The sequence below is a fragment of the Nannospalax galili genome, unplaced genomic scaffold (assembly GCF_000622305.1).
Source record: "Nannospalax galili isolate Female #2095 unplaced genomic scaffold, S.galili_v1.0 scaffold77, whole genome shotgun sequence".
Lineage (NCBI taxonomy): Eukaryota > Metazoa > Chordata > Mammalia > Rodentia > Spalacidae > Nannospalax > Nannospalax galili.
The window spans coordinates 3,410,631-3,427,907 of NW_008341457.1; the positions used below are offsets into that span (position 1 = coordinate 3,410,631).

The window sequence follows — 17,277 nt, forward strand, 5'->3', positions numbered from 1 at the left end:
GGTCCTTAACAGCTCGTCAGAACCGGGAAGCCAGAGGTGGAAGGCCTCGCCCTAGGTGTGACCCCGCCCCACACCCAGAGAGACTTCCGGCCTGGGCTACCAGGAAGTGGCTAGCCCCTCCCTCCTCCACCCAGCAGCTTCCTGCCACCCAACCCCCCAGGCTGGGGAGGGGTATGTAAACCATTTGAGGAACCTGGGCATTGCACTCCAGAGGTCCAGGGATCACCTTCAGAGTTAAGGCCTCAAAACTCACACTTTGTTCGTTTTCTGTAATTTATTTGAAATTCGGGTCTTTTAAGTTTTTTTCCCCTCAAATTTCATTTTTTAACAAAGGAGACTTGGGTGATGTGGATGCCCACAGCTCAACCCCGAGGGTGGCTAATGCTATCTGGGGGAGGGCCCCTCTGAGGGTCAGGGTTACCATGGATGGGTTTCTGCCTGAGGCCTCCATCCTCATCTTGAGGGGTGCTCGCAGTTAAAAATTAAAACCCCTCCCCAAAAAAAACATTTAAATAGGTATCCAAGAGTTTTTTGTTTTTTTTTTAAAAATCTAACACCCACTTTTTATCCCCATTTTTCTTGTTTTTTGAAAAAAAAAAAAAAAAAGACAAAAAATTGTCCCCTACCCTTGGACCCCTCCCCACCCACCCCCACAAAAGTTTACAGCTACAGTCAATAAACACATGTTTACATCCGAAACCATTAAGTTTAAACATGTAATGGGGGAAGGCAAGGACTTGGGTTTCACCTACAAGACCAAGAGGGATGGGGACAGGTGGGCTGTAGACCCTAGACAAGACAGATGGGTGGAGGATGGACTCACATCCCACATAAAATTAAGTGTGGAGGAAAAAAAGCCAAAAACTACAAAAAACTTCACCCCCCATTGAAATGGCCCCAATAACATGGAGGGCTGTCTGTCCCTTGCCCCCCCCCAAAAGCAGGGCCCAGCAGCACCCCTCTCCAGAGGGCAGGAGTAACACAGTCACAGCTGAGCACCCCCCCAAGTCCACATCCCTCAGGTTGGGCCTGGGGTTAAGAGGTATAGGGGTGTCTCCCTGGACCACCCAAACCATCTCCCCCAGTTTTTAATTTGTTTTTCCCCCAAGAAAATAGCAACCACTACTGGCTCAGTCAGAAAAAAATGAAGTCTATAAATAGTCCCCAAGCTCTGTCAGGCAGGAAGGCTGGGGAAATATGGGGGTGTGGGGAGGTAGGAGACAGTGGGGGGGCCGAGTGACCTGGGACAGGGTAGCAGGAAGCTGGTACCTTCACTTCCTGCCAGGAAAAAAGGGGAAGTCTTGGCCTGACCCAGGTCAGTCAGTCCCAAATGGGGTTCCAGGTTGACCCAGCTTTTGTGGGTAGAGTGGGTCCCAGCCAGGCTTGGTGGCATGGGCCTGTCATCCCAGCACAGGGAAGACTGAAGCAGGAGGATCACCTTGAGTTAAGTGAGCATCCTGAACAAAGTTGGCTTCTAGGAGTGAGTGCAGTGGGGGGGTTGGGGGTGGAGGATCCTGCTGGCCTGAAACAGGGCCAAGTCTGTAAGGGGGTGGTGTTTGGACACTTGTCCTGGGGTAGCCAGCCCTCATCTGTAAAGTGCTTTTTGGAGAATTTACATTTTGACTTAAAAACAAATACCTGAATCAGGTTGTGGCAGGTTGGGGGGAGAGCACGGAAGGATTGCAGGTGGGCGGCTTCCTCAGTCTGGGCCATCTGAGAACAGATTGCTACATATTTGGAACTGGTGAAGGCAGGAGGAAAGGGTCCCCCCCAACCAAGAGGCCACCAGAAATTGGGGGGGACAGACAGTGAGAGAGAACAAGAGGTGGGCATGTAACCATGGGACACAGGGCAGACATCAGCATTATGAGCTTAAAAAAAACAAAACAAAACAACAGCAAACAAAAATAAAGGCGGGTGAGTGGGTAGAGGTGACCTCCTGTCTGCCAGAGCTGGGCTGTCCAGCATCCAGGCTGCTGTGTTGTCCCCCACCCCACAATGGGGCTGGGGTAGGGGATGTGACAGATGTCAAGGGGACTGGATCCTTTAAGCCACCACAAACTCTGACTGCAAGTCTGGGTTGACTTCAGGCTTCCAAACAGAGTCCTCAAAGTCGAGGCCCAGGCCTGAAGCCTCGCTGGTGCTCCCACCAACCCCACTGCTGCTGCTGTCGCTGCGGCCAGCCTTGCGGCTGGGTGGCCAGTGGTAAGGGCCTCGGGCATCCCGTCGGGCCTTCCTACGGAGCCGTTTCTGCTGCAGTAAGAGCTGCAGGCGTTCAACTTTGCAACGTGTGGCACGGTTCTCTGTCTGTCGAAGACGGTCCCCTGCAAAATGGGACAGGGTTCTGTGACTCACTGAATTCCCAAAAAGTCTGCAGCATCCCCAGAGGGAAGGGGTGTGACCATGCCCACTGCCTGTTGGCCATCTCTCATTGGCAATGCTGTGGGTAGAGATGTGAGCTGTGTACAGAGTGTGTCTTGCATGAGACAGTGAAATAAGGGCCTGGCAGGGCAAATCTGTCACCAGCTGCTAAGGAAACTGAGAAAGATTTCAAGTTCAAGACCAGCTTGGACAACTTACTGAAAACCATTCAAAATAGAGTAAGAAGGCTTGGCTTAGCATTAGAGCCCCCAGTCCACCAGTGAGGGACTATAGCTAAGCTAAAAGACAAACCCAAAAACTTTAAGTCTGTTTCTAGAGCCAAAAGCCATGCAAACTTATGCTTCAGTTTCCCCTTTATGGACAGGGTTGTAGGCAGCAGGTGACTAGGGCCAGGCTAACCAGAGGACACTGTCCTATAGGACTTGGCTTGAGGAACAGCCTGGCAGTTAGCAAATAAGAGAGGGTTTCCTGGCCTTCCATGTTGCGGGGGGGCATCTTGGCCCCACTTTGAGGGCCAGAACTGACACAGCTATTGATGGAGAAGCCAAAGGCCATCTGGGGATGGGGCCTGGAGGGTGGGTGAGGAGGAAGTGGGGCCAGAGCCCTTGGGGGACTCACAATGACACTTTGTGTGTTAACACACACTTGGGTCCTTTTCTCAGGGCTGGGGCAGGTCTAGGGGGTGCAGCAGCTGCTAGCTCCAGGGGGGCCCCAGGCCTGTCAGCTGTTCCCTCGCCTACCAGCACACACAGAGGAGGCCTTGAGTGGGGAGGTGGGGTGAAGATGGCAGCACTTACCAGGGGGTTTACACATTCGGATCTGGCTCTGGCCCTGTAACAGGGAGGCGGAGGAAGTGGCCGCCAGCTTCTCACAGGAGGTAGATTTGGGGGTGAGGTCAGGGCCTGGTGAGGCAGGTGAGCACTGGGCATGGCAGCGGAGCTGGGTCAGTGATGGGGGCATGCCCTGGTAATGCCGTGTGGCACTCAGCAGGTCATTCAGAATCTGCAAGATTGTGCCAATGTCCCGTCGTGGCCTACCGCTGCTGTCTTGGCAGTTGGGGTGCAGTGTACCTACAAGGGGAAGGAACAGTGAACTTGAGATACTCAAGTTACCACAGTGGGGCAGTGAGTGAATGCAGAACACATGTATCTGAACATGGGGAACATGGGCAATACAGGCAAATGCAACCCAGACTGGTGGTGCATGTCTCATCCCAGCTACTTCGAAGGAGACAGGAGGGTCTCAAGTTCCTGGACAGCCTGGGCTAACAAATCAAGTTACAAGTCAGCCCACGGAAGTTAAGATCTGTCTCAAAGAATGCTGGGCATGGTGACTGACACCTCTGATCCTAGCAGAGGCAGGTAGGTGGATCTCTTGAGATTGAAGCCTGCCATACAGTAAGTCCCAGGCTAGCTGAGGCTACAGGGAGACTGTCTCAAAACAAATCAATTCTGGGGGTAAGGGGTTGTGGCTCAGGTATAGAATGAGAGCCCCAAATCCCCCAATGAAGGGCTTCTAAGAGTGTTGGTTCAACAAATGGGGATCTCCTAGTTTCTATCCTAAGGCCATACAGAGAAAACCCAAAGCACCTAGCCACAGCTGTGCAGTTGGCCTGTCCTGTGGTCATACACATGCATGATCCAGACTCCTGCCTTTAATGAGCATACAGAATACATCAGACCCAATGGGAGTTGGGGGGTGACACCCACCAGAGAAGGTCCCTGAGAAGACCCCGGGGGCATGGTTCACGAAGCTCTCAATGACTGCGCCGGGTTTGCGGGAGCGAGGGGTAGGGCTGCTGCCAGGGGTGGACGGGGATGTGGTGGCCACACTGGCTCCGGGGTTGATGCCCTCTGTGGCTGCTGGAGAACAGTCCATCTGCTGAGAGGAAGATGAGGCAGTGAGCGTAGTGTGCCCCCTCACCTGGTCAGAGTCTAATCCCTCAAAACTCCCTATACCAAGGTTGGGGGGTCGCCCAGCACTCCCAGACCCCAGGGTCCACCTGAAACCCACAAAGTCTAGCTCTGCCATCCAGATGAGCCCCCAAATTCTTACCGGGCAGGAGGTGGAGGCTGCATGGGATCGGAAGGAACCGGTTGTGACAGGTGAGGTGGATGTAGGTGAAGGGCTGGTGGGTACTGGGGGAATTCGGGCAGCAGTGGACACTGGCCGGCAGGGAGAGGACAAGGTGGCGGTCACTCCAGACTCTCCCCGGGCAGCCGCAGCTGCAGCAGCCGCAGCGGCCAACACATGGCGATGTTGTAGTGGGGCATGCTGGGCAGCCAGCTGCAGCTGGACAAACATCATGTGGTCCCCGACTCTCAGGGCCAGGGTCAGTGGTGACCGGCCAGAGAGGAAGTCACTGACCTACAGAACAGGGAGAAAACTACCCATCAGACTATGGGGTCCCCCTCATTCGTGATGCCCCCAGCCCGGCCCGGCTGCCACCCACCCCCCAGCAATGTGTGACCTGGGGCCTCTCGCCGCCCCGCTCTGGGCTCTGGGGTCCCTGTCGGTGCCACGGACGCTTAAATAAAATCAATCTGTGTTTCTGGAAGCCTCCTCCGGCAGCCCAGCCCGTCCCGGGCGTCGCTGGGGGCTGTGGAGGGGACAGAGGCGGGTCAGATTTGAAGTATCTGGCTTCCCCCAGCCAACTTGGGTCTTTTTAAGGAGGGGGCTTTGACACCAAAACCAGATGGGGTGGGGCCTGGCTGAGGGTTACTGCCCCCTGTCAAATTACCCTCACTTCTTTTTCTCCTCCCTGGCTCCCCAGAGCCTCTGCCCAACAATCTAACAACCTTTCTCAGTTTCCTCCCCAATCTCCCAGCTAAGTTCTTGGAGGAATTCAGGGTTAACCTTTGGGTTCCCAAGATAAATATTTTTGTGTCCTGGCAGGGAGGAGCAAGCATACACTGCAGGGAAGGGGGGTGGGTCTCCAATCCTCAAGCTACCCAAAGGTTCCATCACACCCTCCTTAATCTGTGGTGGGTGGATCTGTGGGTCTACCTGACCCCCTGCTGCACCCAGCACCTTGCTCTCCAACCTCTGGGGCCCTGGTTAGCTGCCTTAGCCTCCCCAGGGGCTGGGGTGGGGGTGGGTGAGGCTTTCTGGGAAGTGACAGAGCCTGTGACTCACTTCGGACCGCCTCTTGCCCAGAACTCCCTCCCTGGGCTGTGCTGGCTGGCAGAGGGCTGGGGGTGGGAGGGGGGATGTAGGGAGGGGACAAAGAGGTGGGCTGTCAGGGTGAGGCTTCACCCCAGCTCCAGGCCCCAGCTTTCCCCTCTGCAGGTTGAAGCCTGCAGGGGTTTCTTGAGTAGCTCTCCCCCCTTTCTGCCCAGAGTGGCCAACAGTAGGGCACAACTCTGTGCCAAGCCAGGAAGCAGGCTCCACCCAGCACCTCCTGCCAACCACAGCCCCCACCGATAGGCAGAAGAGGAATTCACCTGCAGTGATCCCCCCTTCTCTCTGTTCCCCTCTCCCAGGGATGAGGTACCATCCAACTCCAGGGGAACCCCAGTACCCACCCCACAAGGAGGCAGGAGGCTACAAGTCTTCATCCAATGGGATGAGGGCCTGAGGGCAGCATCTGCCACTGGGGTGGACAGGCAGGTTTCCTGTGGCCACCCTGAGGCTCGGGGATCATTCCCACCCCCTTTTGGGAGGGCAGATTGTTAAGTCCATGTCATGGGGGAGGGGAGGGTGGCGCGTCAGGAATGGTGAGGGCCCCTGGGCAGAGGCCAAGAAAAGAGAGGAAAAAAAGTAACTCTCAGAAAAGTGGGACCCTGCTCCGGCAAGGCCCAGCCTCCCTGCTGGCCTCTTACTAAATATTTTCTTAACATCCTGTCTAGGGCTCCTGGCCCAGGGCTGGGTGCCCCCGCCAGCCTGCTCCTCCCCTTTTTCAGGATAGAGAACAAAAGACTAGAGAGAGAGAATAAGAAAGGAGGAGGAGGGGGCCGTAGGGTGACTTCACCCCCTCTGGGTCACAGGAATTCCTGTCACCCTGCTCCCCCCAAAAGGCACAGATCTACCCCCCCAGCCAGATGGGGGGGAGACGCAAATGACACACTCTCCTATGGGAGGTAGGGCTGAGTTGCAGAGGACACAGCCTCTTGAAACTGTGGGCCAAGGTCAGGCACAGGCCTGGGAGGGTTGTGAAAGATCAGCCAGCTCCACCAGCTCCACCCCCCAACACCAAGGCAGCCACCGTGGGAGAGAAAATGATCAAGGTTAGGTGGTCAGGTGCTGGGTGGGGGGATAGGAGAGGAAGTAGGAAGCTGGGGTGACCTGGCCAAGCTGGTACCAAAGGCAGGGCTTGGTCCCCTCCCCCACAGGCAAATAACCCAAGGCTCTCCCAGGGTGTCCCTGGAGTCGCCTTGTCCCTGGGGGGGGGGCTACTGCAGCCCCTCCCCACATGTGGGGTTTAGGAGGGTGGTGGGTTCTTACCTGAGTCTCGGTCAAGCTTTCCAGAGCTTGCATAACAGACTGCTCGGGCCTGGAGGCCTGGGGCTACAAAGAGAGGAGTGGAGAGGGGATCCTGAGTGTGGGTTCAAAGCAGAGGGGGGAACACTGTGCCTACGTGGGGGGGGGCGCTCTAAAAAAGACCAGGAATAATGGTTCTACTTTAAAAATGAGGTGGCCGAGGATTGCCCGACGGGACGTCTGGGTGTGTGTATGGGGTTTGGGGGGGTGCCTCCAGGGCACGCGGCCCTCCAAATCATTTACCATGAGGCCTGCCTCCACCGTGGGCACCAGCGTCAGCTTGCTTCCATCCCCCACGCCGAATTCCTGAAGCTTCCCCGAACTGAGCCGGCTGAGGGGGGGGAGGAAGGAAGACAGTGAGACCGGAGACTACACAGAGACGCGGAAGCGGAGGCCGCGGGGGAGGGCTATACGTGTGTGGGGGGGTGTAGAGAAGCGCTTCCCACTCCCAGCGGTACCATCCACAGCCCAAAGTGCGTGTGGGTCCTGAGCCCCTTCAACACAGCGACTGTATCTTTTCCTCCTAGGTAGCCCCAAGATCAGAGGCAAGCAATTCCCCGCCATCCCATCTTTCAGGAGAGTTTTCCCACCACAGCCAAGGGCTCTTCGCTACCCTCCCTCGCGCACCGCCCAACTCGCCGACCTACAAGTCCCCAATTCCTGCCCGGGCTCGACTTCTGTGGGCGCTAGTGGGGCTTCGACCGTTTTTTTTTTTTTTTTTTTAAGACAGGCCTTCGGGGGGCAGTGCGTACCCGGGTTCCCACTCCTTCCCTCCCAGGCGCAGGCTGCAGCCGTTCAAACAAAGGAGACCCTCCCCCTACCGCCCCTCCCCCACAGGGCCCCTCGGCAGGGATGGACACCGTGTGTCCCCAGAGGCCCGAGGGGGGGATGGTGGGGTGTGTGGTGGTGTCGGTTGGGGGGGCGGAGAAGTCTCCCAGTCCAGGAGGCGATTTAAATACCAAGAGTGTGTGTGTGGGGGAAGGGGAACAAAGGGGGGCAGCCAGACGGCGAAGTGAGGGGAGAAAGACAGCCAGACGCATGAGGGGACCGAGAAATAGAAACAGAAGGCAGGCGAGGCCTGGGAGGACAGGAGGGGGTGGCTGCGGGGTGCACACCCCCTTGAAAAATTAACGCAGAGAGGCGGAAGCCCTTCCAGTGATCCCGGGGACAGGTCTTGCCTTTGTGTACCAACCAAGCAAGGGGTGGGAGACGGGGGTGGGGGGTGGGAGGTGGTCGAGGCTAACAAGGCCGAGCAGAGGGCGCCCGAGAGCGCGCACCGCGCCCCCGCGTCCCGTCTGGCCGCCCCCAGCTCCCCCGCGCGGCGCGCTCTTTGTTCCCGCCCGGGTGCCCCGGGACCCGGTGCCAAAGGGGGGCGCGCGGGCGGGGGCGACGCGCGCCACCTACGTGTCTTTGTGGAGTAGCGCCAGGCGCTCCTTGGGGACCTTAAGGCGCTGGGACAGCCTTTTGCGCAGTCCTTCCACGGTCTCGTCTGGAGGCACCGACAGGTCGTAGCGGGTCCCGGTGGTGCTGTGAATCGTCAGGGTGATGGGTGCTGCGGACTCATTTGCTGGGCTCAGGTCGCAGGCGCCGCCGGGGGCCCCGCGCCGGCAGCTGCCGGGCTGCGGCTCCATCCCCGGGGCGCACAAAGGGCCTGAGGGGTGTCCTTGCGGGGATCTTCGTGGGGAAGTCGCCTCCAATGTCCACGCCTCGACTCCCCCTTACAAAAAATGGGGTGGTCCTCTTCTGTCTGGGCGCTTGGGAAGACGGGTAGTACGTGTGCCCCTCGGGGAAGGTCCCAACGTTAGAAAAGGGGGATCACAGCCAGCAAGAATCCAAGGGGCGCTCCGGACTCGCGTGGGCTCAGTGGCTGTGCACCGGTGATTGGGGTGTGCGATCTCGGATCCTTCAAAGGCGACCTGGGCGAGGTGCAGGGTCCCCAGCTCCGTCCCTCGGGGGGCTCACGGTGCCTAGAAGGCTTTCTCGGGTCGTGGTCCCCCACGCGCGTCCCTTTTCCCCTTAGCAACTGCCGCAGCCACCTCTCGCAAAGATCTGGGGGTGAAAGTAGCGAAAAAAAAAAAGTTATCATGTATCAAGGTTCCGCCGGGCGGGGCCTCCGCCCCCTCCCATTCACTACTTACACCGCCGGCCTCGCGCTGGCCTATCAGAGAGCTCGGACCGCCCAGTCGGCCGCGCTCCCGAGCCAATGGGAAGCAGTGCTGAGCTGCCCCACGTGGCAGCCGGACCGGCCCTTGCTCCACCCCCGGGCCCAGCACGGCCAATGGAACCCGAGGGGGTTGTGCTGATGCCGCTCCAGATCCACCCGCGCCCCCAGCCATTCATAAGACCCAAGGCCGCAACAAAAGGCGGGCGGAGGGGGGAGGGACCGCGGGGGGCCGAGGGGACTGAGTAGGGGACCAAACACACCCTCCCCTCCGGGGAGGCCCTCAAGGCCGGAAAGCCATCTTGGCGTGGGGAGGGGGCGCCGGCCTTTGTTCCCGGACTGAGGGAGGAACAGGAAACCCGGGGGCCCAGCTGGGTCGGTGCGGGAAGCAGCTGCCTCGTGGTCGTGGGGTCCCCGGCCGGCACAGGCTCTTCTTCTACCCCCGTGGGTGGATGTGCATGGGTGTTGGGGATCCTGGGCGGAGCGCACGGTTTTGGGCGGCGCCCTGCACCTCGGTGACGTGGCCACAATGGGGTGCGCCGCTACCGAGTGGGTGCCACCTCGCGTCCCAGCCTAACCCACTGCCTCCTCCTTTTTCTGTCTTCCCTCTCCTCCCTCCCACTCCCATCCTGGGTCGAGCCCAGTTTCCCGAGATGCCCGTGATGTGACGCGGCGGCGTCCCTGGCTGCGCCCCCGCGCGCCCTCTGCAGGACCCACCCGGGAGGGAAAAGGGAGTCAACTGTGCGCTCAGGCTGGGCCAAGTGAGGAATGCACAGGACCTGCATATCCTACTGAAGTGGATCCTTTTTAAGACTGAACAGCCCCAGGAGACTTGAAGACCCCATAAAAGGGGGGAAACTGAGTCGCGATTCCCAACTAGTTCAAGGTCATTGGAGGGGGAAGGGGAGTCCCCCGGGTGTAGAGGGCGGGGAGTACCCCAGGGGAGGGGGCTGCAGTCCCGCCAGGGCGGTGCCCTTGCGTGGGGCCCCTCCTACCCCACCAGCTTGGGGCGGGGGTGCTCCCTCTCCAGAGGCACCCCCAATGCTGCCAGCTGAAAGAACAAAAGACAGACGGGGTAAACTGGGCAATCTTGGATGAACGGAGACTCTCCCTCTTCCTAATTTCAGCCCCTCTCACTCACCGTGGGCAGGTGGGCCTGGGTTCCCCCCACGTTTCCAGACGACTGGAGTGCGTGGGAACAGCGCGAGGTGGCCTTGCCAGTCTGGCCCGAGCGAGCGGCCCCGGAGCCTTTATCCGCGCCGCCCTCCCCGGGGTGGAGTTTAGGGGGTGGGGGGGCGGGCTGCTGTGACGCACTGGCCCCCGCCCCTGCCTGCCGGCCAGGGCCCTGAGGTGCTTTGTGCCTGGGACACCCCACCTTAAGACGCAACCAGCACGCAACTAGCAGGAGCGCCTCTAGGCGGCCACTGATTCGTGGGGCTTCCTATCTTATGTGGGACTTGGTGCACCCCAAGATTAGTCTTGGGTTGTACAGCTGGGTGGGCTGCCCCGCCCCCTTTTTGCCAGGCTGATTTATTTGCCTGGGGGCGCCTCGTGGGGAGGGGACCCTGAGTCAGCAGCCTGGGTCTGGAACCAGCCAGTGTCACCTGCCCAGTCTCTACCTCTAGTGGTGACCTCACAGGCATTTGGGCAGCAATGCAGCCAGCTCTGGACGGTAGTCCCGTATGACCTCTGCCAGGACCCAGCTACTCTGAACCAGGCTGTTTGTGGAGAGCCTGTTAGCACCCCGTGAATTCATCTGCACACAATGGCCCTGGCCCTTAGGGTGTACGCCTACCCAGGCTGTGCACCAGGAAAGCGTCCCTCCAAAGAGACCAGACTGTATCTTGTGTGGGCTCAGATGAATGTTTTTTTTTTTTTTTCTATGGGTGACCCTGGTTGTGGCCAGGGTCCTCTGTCCTGTCCACTCATGTCCTGAGAAGGGGGTCTGGACCCTCATCTTTCACTTCCTGTCCATCTGTCTGGTCCCCCACTTTATCTGTCCAGAGCACTTCCACCTCCACCCTGGCTTTGGGCGCCCCTCCTAAGGTGGGTCCTTTGGCTTCTCCCTAATACCCAGGACTGCTCCCCTCACTCTGAGCAGATGCACCCTGACACTCAGTCTTCTAGAGCCAGTCGGTAGTCAGGCGCTGGGGTTTGAAGAGTGAATAAGAGTTGGTGGCAGATGTTCCTGGAAATGGAACCATCAGTTATCAGCAAGAGTTGTAGGAATAAAAAGTTCTAGGATCCTAGCTGTGTTATAGACCTTTAATCCAAACACTTGGGATGCAGAGACAGGCAAATCTCTGTGACATCTAGTCCAGCCGGGGCTACAGAGACCATCTCAAAAAAAATCAAACCCAACCAAACCAAAATTGTAGAAGGGGAAATGGACATGGCAAAGAGTCAGGCTTAGGTTGGGGGTGTGAGAGGGCTGGGAGGTCCAGGGGTGTGGGCAGGGCTCTGGGAGGCATCAGTGCCCCTGGTCTGTGGGCTAGTATCACAAAGGTGTATAGACTTGCTCGTGTACCCCCAGGGTAAAGTCAGTGGCTCAGGAAGGGGACAGATCTGAAGCTCTGGCCTCCCCAGGCCAGGCCCTGGCCTGTGGGAAGGTCCCACCTTGGGGCATCCTGCCTGCCTGCCTCCTGCCTGGGGACAATGAGTGGCCAGGACAGTCTGTCCTGTCCTGAGGCTCCAGACCTTACCTCTCCACAGAGCCACAGTCCTGTGCTGGTGGGGAGGGGACATGGTCCTGCTGTAGGGTGCACTAGCCCAGGTCAGGGCAGGACACCCTGGGACCAGCTGTTGTTGACATGGCCTGCCAGAGTTTTGTGACTCTCTTGATGATTGACAGTTCCCAGGGTTGTTGGTCAGGACCTATGCTCAAAGCCTAGACAAAAGGTGAGTCCTGGGGAAGAGGCTGTCCTGGGACCCAGGGGCCTGAGACAGCTAGGCCAGAACCTGCGTTGGGGCCCTAGGCTGACCCTTTAGTGACTTGAGAACACCCCCAGGTTGCAAGTGTTTGTAGGGCTTTGCCACATACTCACATCCACATCAGGCCTGGGGCCATGGAGAGTCACTGGCATGGGACCCTGACACAGGGTGACAGACCACCCATCCGTCACCCCACACACCTGGCTCGGGTGACCTGGCTTGGGCCCTGTGTGCTCACTCTCCTGGAATCCCTATATCCACCTAGGCCCTCAAGAGGTGGGAGGGAAGCCAGCTCAGCATGGGACCACCCCAGGGGTGCAGAGGGGGTGGGGCGACCACAGCCAACAGTCTAGGGGGCCCCACCCCATCTGGAGCCAGCCAGGGCCCTGAGTGCCCAAGGAGGTGCCAATAGCACTGGAGACTGGGAAGGTGGCCAGGCCAGAGCCACCCACAAGCCAGGCATGCCCAGGGCTGGGCCTCTCTGGAAGCAGATGGGGCCCGCCTCCTCCCAGGGTCCCCAGGGTGTGGTGGGGGCCTCCACAGAAGGCCTGGCTGGTGGTCAGGGTGCTGGGCCTGGCCAGCAGCTGCAGCCACACCCACCCACCGGCGCCAGCCCTGCCCTCCTTCCCCAGCCTCAACCTGAGCCTGCCCAACCCAGCCTGGCAGGCCGCACCCGGCAAACAGACACCCTGCATCCCACCCAGTCATCAGAACCCTGGGGTGCCAGCACCCTATGTAGCCTGGGGACCAGGACAGATGGGGAGAGTCCCAAGTTGGCATAGAGAGAGAACAGCACTGCAGTGGGTTCCTGCATTTAATGGGGACAGGCTGGGGCTGGACAAGTGGCCCTGAGCCAGGGCCCCAGGGTGGGGGAGCCCTGTGGGTTGTGGGATACTGGAGTAGAGGCTGGCAGGTTGAAGGCACCTCAGCCTCCAGCAGATGCTTCCCCCTGGTGGCCACCTCCGCAGGGACCTGAGGACACAGGGATCTAGGACCTCAGGAGCTTCCAGCCTGCCTCAGTTTCCCTGTGGGGCTGGTAGAGAGCCTACTCCAGAGCCTTCACCAAGGCCTCATTGGCTTCGATGCGGATTTGGATCTCTGCCCGAGCAGCCTCATCTGCAGCACCTGCCAGCTCCAACTGTGCCTTCTCCAGGTTAGCCTTGGCTGCCTGCAAGGGATGTGGGGTGAGGGATGGAGGCAGGGCCCAGGGGGCCCCTGTTCCAGCAGCTCCCTCCTGTCCCAACCTCATTTTCCCCTGCCACATTCTTACCCCCAGGTCCAGCATGTCCAGTGTCACAGCCTCTTCGGCCAGTAACTGCACAGAGGAGTCTGCATTCACAGTGACTGAGCCACTGCTCACTGCAGAGGGACAGGATCAAAGGCCTGAGAGCTGACCTCAGGGGTCCCCACAGCCTCTGCACAAGCACAGGTCTGTGACCTGCAGCATTGGCCCTCAGGCAGGTAGCAGGAGAGGATGGGGGCTTGCCTCATCTGAGGCCCAAGGACTCTAGGTCAAGGTGAGCTTTGAGGGAGACTTCAACTCTAATCAAGTAAAAAGGGGAGCTGGGGCCCAGTGCTTGTAGTTCAGTGGGTAGAGTGCTCTCCTAGAATGCATAAGGCCCTGAGTTCACCCCCAGCACCCCATAAATGTGGGGTGGCAGTGACCCATGGCATCCCACTACTGGGGAAGCTGAAGCAAGAGAATAAAGAGTTCAGGGTCAGCCTTGGCTACACAGTGAGTTTGAAGCCAATCTGGGCTACATGAGACCCAGTCTAAACACAAAAACAAAAAAATGTAAATTGAGGAGACTGGAGAGTCAGCCAGTGGTTAAGAGCACTGACTGCTCTTGCAGAGGACCTGGGTTCAGTTCCCAGCACCCACATGGCAGCTAACTCTGTAATTCCAATTCCAAGTGATCTGATGCCCTCTTCTGACCTCTGTGGGCATTGCAGGTATATGGTGCACATACTTAATGTGCACCAAAACACTCATGCACAGAACATTAAAATGCAATTTTTTTTTTCCCCCTTTTTGGTCTTTTTGAGACAGGGTCTCCCTGTAGCCCCAGCTGGCCTGGATTTGCTATGGAGACCAGGCTGGCCTTGAACTCACAGAGATCTGCCTGCCTCTGCCTCCCGACTGCTGGGATTAAAGGCATGTGCCACCATGCTCAGCCCTAAAATACATTTAAAAAAAAAAGCTTATGCACTTAGCCCAGTGTGGTGGCACATGCCTTTAAGCCCAGCACTTGGGAGGCAGAGGCAAGTGGATCTTTGTGAGTTTAAGGCCAGCCTTTGAAACCATGGGTCCACCAGAGCTGTTCATGGGAGGCCAAGCCCTCATCTGGGGTTCTGGGAAGGGAAGTCGATGTGGAAGGTGTGTTGATCCCTCAGACTGGCTGGCCTGTCTTGAAGGCCCTGCCCACCACTCACCAAAATACTTAGTGCTGGTCCCATCCTCGGCATGGACCACAACCATCCCGGGCCGCAGAACTTGCAGTGTGGGTACGTGAGATGCCAGGATGCCAAAGGCTCCAGTCATTGTGGGCACATCCACCTGCCGGACATTGGCACCATCGAAGAACACCTGCCAGGAGAGCACAGTGAAAGGTAGGTGTCTCTGGGACTTGCCCCTTGACAGCAAGTCCCTATGTAGACCCTTGGGGTTGGCTTCCTGGAGATGGAGGTGCTGATAACCCCAAGTCTATCCTCGAAGATGCTTGGGAAGCTGAGACAAGAGGGTTGAAAGTTCAAAGCCAACCCCCACCTACATCACGTTCAAGGCCAGGCAGATACAGGCTGAGACCTTGTCCAGGTACTGTACAGTGTGAGATTGTGAGGCCAGGTTATGGGGCAAAGCTTGGGAGTTCAGGCAACACTCCCAAGCAGTAGGGCTTCAGGTCTGGGTACATGTAAGGATCTGTTGGCTTCCCCAGGGCAGTGTTACTCCCTGGAGGCAGGACCTGGGGGTGGGGGGAGCATGTCTAAGTGACCTATTAAAGGGTCCAGGTCTCCTCTCTCTGGAGAGGCAAGGCCTGGGGTCTAAGTGACCACCTGGAGGGCGGGGTCTGGGGTCTAGGTCTCCCCCAGGAGGGCGGGACTTGGGTCTAGGTGACATCCTCTGGAGGGCAGGGCCTGGAGGTGTCTAAGTGACCTCTTAAGGGGTGGGGCGTCGGGTCCAGGTCTCCCCTGGAGAGATAAGGCCAGTGATCCAAGTGACCCCCTGGAGGACGAGGCCTGGGTTCTAGGTCTACCCTGGAGGGCGGGGCCTAGGTTCTAGGTCGGCCCTGGAGGGACCGGGCCTGGGGTGACTGTGCTCAGCGCGTACCTGTGTCGGCGATGCGAAGGTGAAGGACATCTGCCCGGGGCCAGATGGGGCGGGGGCTGGGGCTGGGGCGGCCTCCGCAAAGGTTCGAGCCTGGAGCAGTAGGCGGCGCAGCCCCAGGCGGCGGAGCAGCGCGGCGGGCATCATGGCGGCAGCAGACTCGAGCAGTTAGGGCAGAGGACACACTCGGACCTTGAGGGAGGTCTTGAGGGAGAGCCTGCAGGACCACGCGCGGGCGCTTCTGGGAAGCGCAGTTCCTACGATTGCGCACGCGCTCACTACGACTCCCGACGGTCCCCGCGAGACCTGACGCCACGGCGGCCCGCGGCTGTATGTGCTTTATATCCAGGGAGTTGTTCTTCCCTACTGGAATCGACCAGAGGAGACGTTATGCTGAAGTTGCTCTACGCGGGAATTCTGAGAGTTGTAGTCCCCCTCCCCCTGTGTTTCAATGGGGCACAGATGTCTGTAGAATGCTGTAAGATGCGGCGTATTCTGGGAGTTGTAGTTTTCCTTTGCAAGCCCCGCCTTCTCCCGCAATCAGGCCCGGGCGTCCGTAGGATGCACTTAGCGCGGCTTTTTGGGAGTTGTAGTTTTTCTCTGCCCCTCCTGTCTTGTTGCTCAAGGCATCTTGTTAGATGCTGCGGTGCCTACTACGAGTGGTAGTTTTCCTCCGATACCGGGTGGGAAAAGGTTAAGCTGTTCTACCCCCACCCCCAGGCATGCACTCCAAAGTCGCTGACGACTCCCTCCCACGGACAGTGGGCTGTGAAGCGTGTCTGTCATCCCAACTTCGGTAGGCAGAGGCAGGCGGGTCTCTGTGAGATCGGGGCCAGCCTGGGCTACATAGCGAGTTCCAGGCCAGCTGGGGCTACAGGGAAACCCTGTTTCAAAAAACACATAAATGAGGACTTTTGAGCTGGTTCAGCGGTTAAGAGCACGGTCTATTTTTGCAATGGACCTGTGTTAGATTCCCAGCACCCACACAGCGGCTAAAACCATCTGTCACTCCAGTTCCAGGATATCCGACACCTTCTTAGCTCCGTGGGCACTGCACGACATGGGCGCAGGCATGCTGGCACATGCTGGCAATACATTCATGCTGGCAATACACTCATACACAAAAAATAAACAGTTTAAAAAACATTTTTTGAAAACCAAGTACAGCCACTGGGTTGTGCACCCCGACACCGGCAGAGGGCGCCCCAAGTCAGGAAACTCGCTTGCTTCTCTCTAAACCCCTCCCCACTCCGCCCCCAGGGCTGCTGACGCAAGAGCTCCTGCGCGGGCGGTCCAGGAGCCCCGCTGACGTCAGTCACAGTCGCGCAGTCTCGCTCTGGGCCATGACGTCAGTGACCCGACCCCTCACTCACGCAAGTCCGGCAGCTGACTCTAGTTCTCACCCCCTATGTAGGCTCGAGAAAGTGCGGAGTTCGGACTGGTTCGGGCTTTGGCTCTAGGGTGCAAGGCTAGACCAGGGTCTCTGTAAGTGTTGGGGGGACCTGCAAGTCTGACGTCTTCCGGGGCTCCCCATCCCCTAGACTTGGGTTCAGATTCCTTTGATTCCAGCACTTGGGACTTGGAGTGCTTTGTCCATGCAACCCCAACTGCCCTGTGATGATTCATTTAGCTGTCACTCAACTGGCTCTGGTCCTCCCTTCCTGTGCTCCTGGCTCTGTGCTGAGGCTGGTCACCGAAAAGTTCCTGCTCTTAAGCCAGCCCTCGTGGGGCAGCAGACTGAAAGCTGAGGCAGGAGGATCGCCAGTTCTTGGCCAACCTGGGCTAGACTGAGAGCCTGTGTCAATAAAAAAAAAAAAAAAAAAAAAAAAAAAAAAAAAGCCCCAGCCCCTGATGGGGTAACCGAGCCACATACACGGGGCCAGTAAGAGGCTTGAGTGTTCGGACACACCGAAAGCAAGCAGGTAAGGCCCTGGAGCGTGGGGTCTGTTACCCAAGGTGAATCATGAGGTGGGGCGTCACTGAGTGCTACCACCCGCTC

General features: G+C 58.3%; 2 protein-coding genes across 4 annotated transcripts; both read right to left on the reverse strand.

Moving 5' to 3' along the window:
- Positions 1-702: 702 nt before the first annotated feature.
- Positions 703-10,302, reverse strand: Midn (midnolin). Of its 3 annotated transcripts, none has more exons than XM_008837174.3 (9): positions 10,164-10,302; positions 8,266-8,910; positions 7,105-7,192; positions 6,826-6,888; positions 4,853-4,981; positions 4,438-4,749; positions 4,092-4,260; positions 3,180-3,452; positions 703-2,324 (listed from the first exon to the last, which is right to left on the reverse strand). In XM_008837174.3, the coding sequence occupies exons 2-9, from the start codon at positions 8,490-8,492 to the stop codon at positions 2,047-2,049; spliced, it is 1,539 nt and encodes a 512-aa protein (XP_008835396.1). In that variant the 5' UTR covers positions 8,493-8,910; positions 10,164-10,302; the 3' UTR covers positions 703-2,046. The 3 variants fall into 3 exon arrangements, with proteins under 3 accessions (XP_008835396.1, XP_008835394.1, XP_008835397.1); XM_008837172.3 differs by having other exon boundaries at positions 4,092-4,263; XM_008837175.3 differs by lacking the exon at positions 4,853-4,981 and having other exon boundaries at positions 4,092-4,263.
- A 2,447-nt stretch (positions 10,303-12,749) lies between these two features.
- On the reverse strand, positions 12,750-15,561 carry Atp5f1d (ATP synthase F1 subunit delta). Its single transcript, XM_008837176.3, has 4 exons — positions 15,282-15,561; positions 14,387-14,540; positions 13,224-13,312; positions 12,750-13,121 (listed from the first exon to the last, which is right to left on the reverse strand). The coding sequence occupies exons 1-4, from the start codon at positions 15,423-15,425 to the stop codon at positions 12,999-13,001; spliced, it is 510 nt and encodes a 169-aa protein (XP_008835398.1). The 5' UTR covers positions 15,426-15,561; the 3' UTR covers positions 12,750-12,998.
- Positions 15,562-17,277: the final 1,716 nt, after the last annotated feature.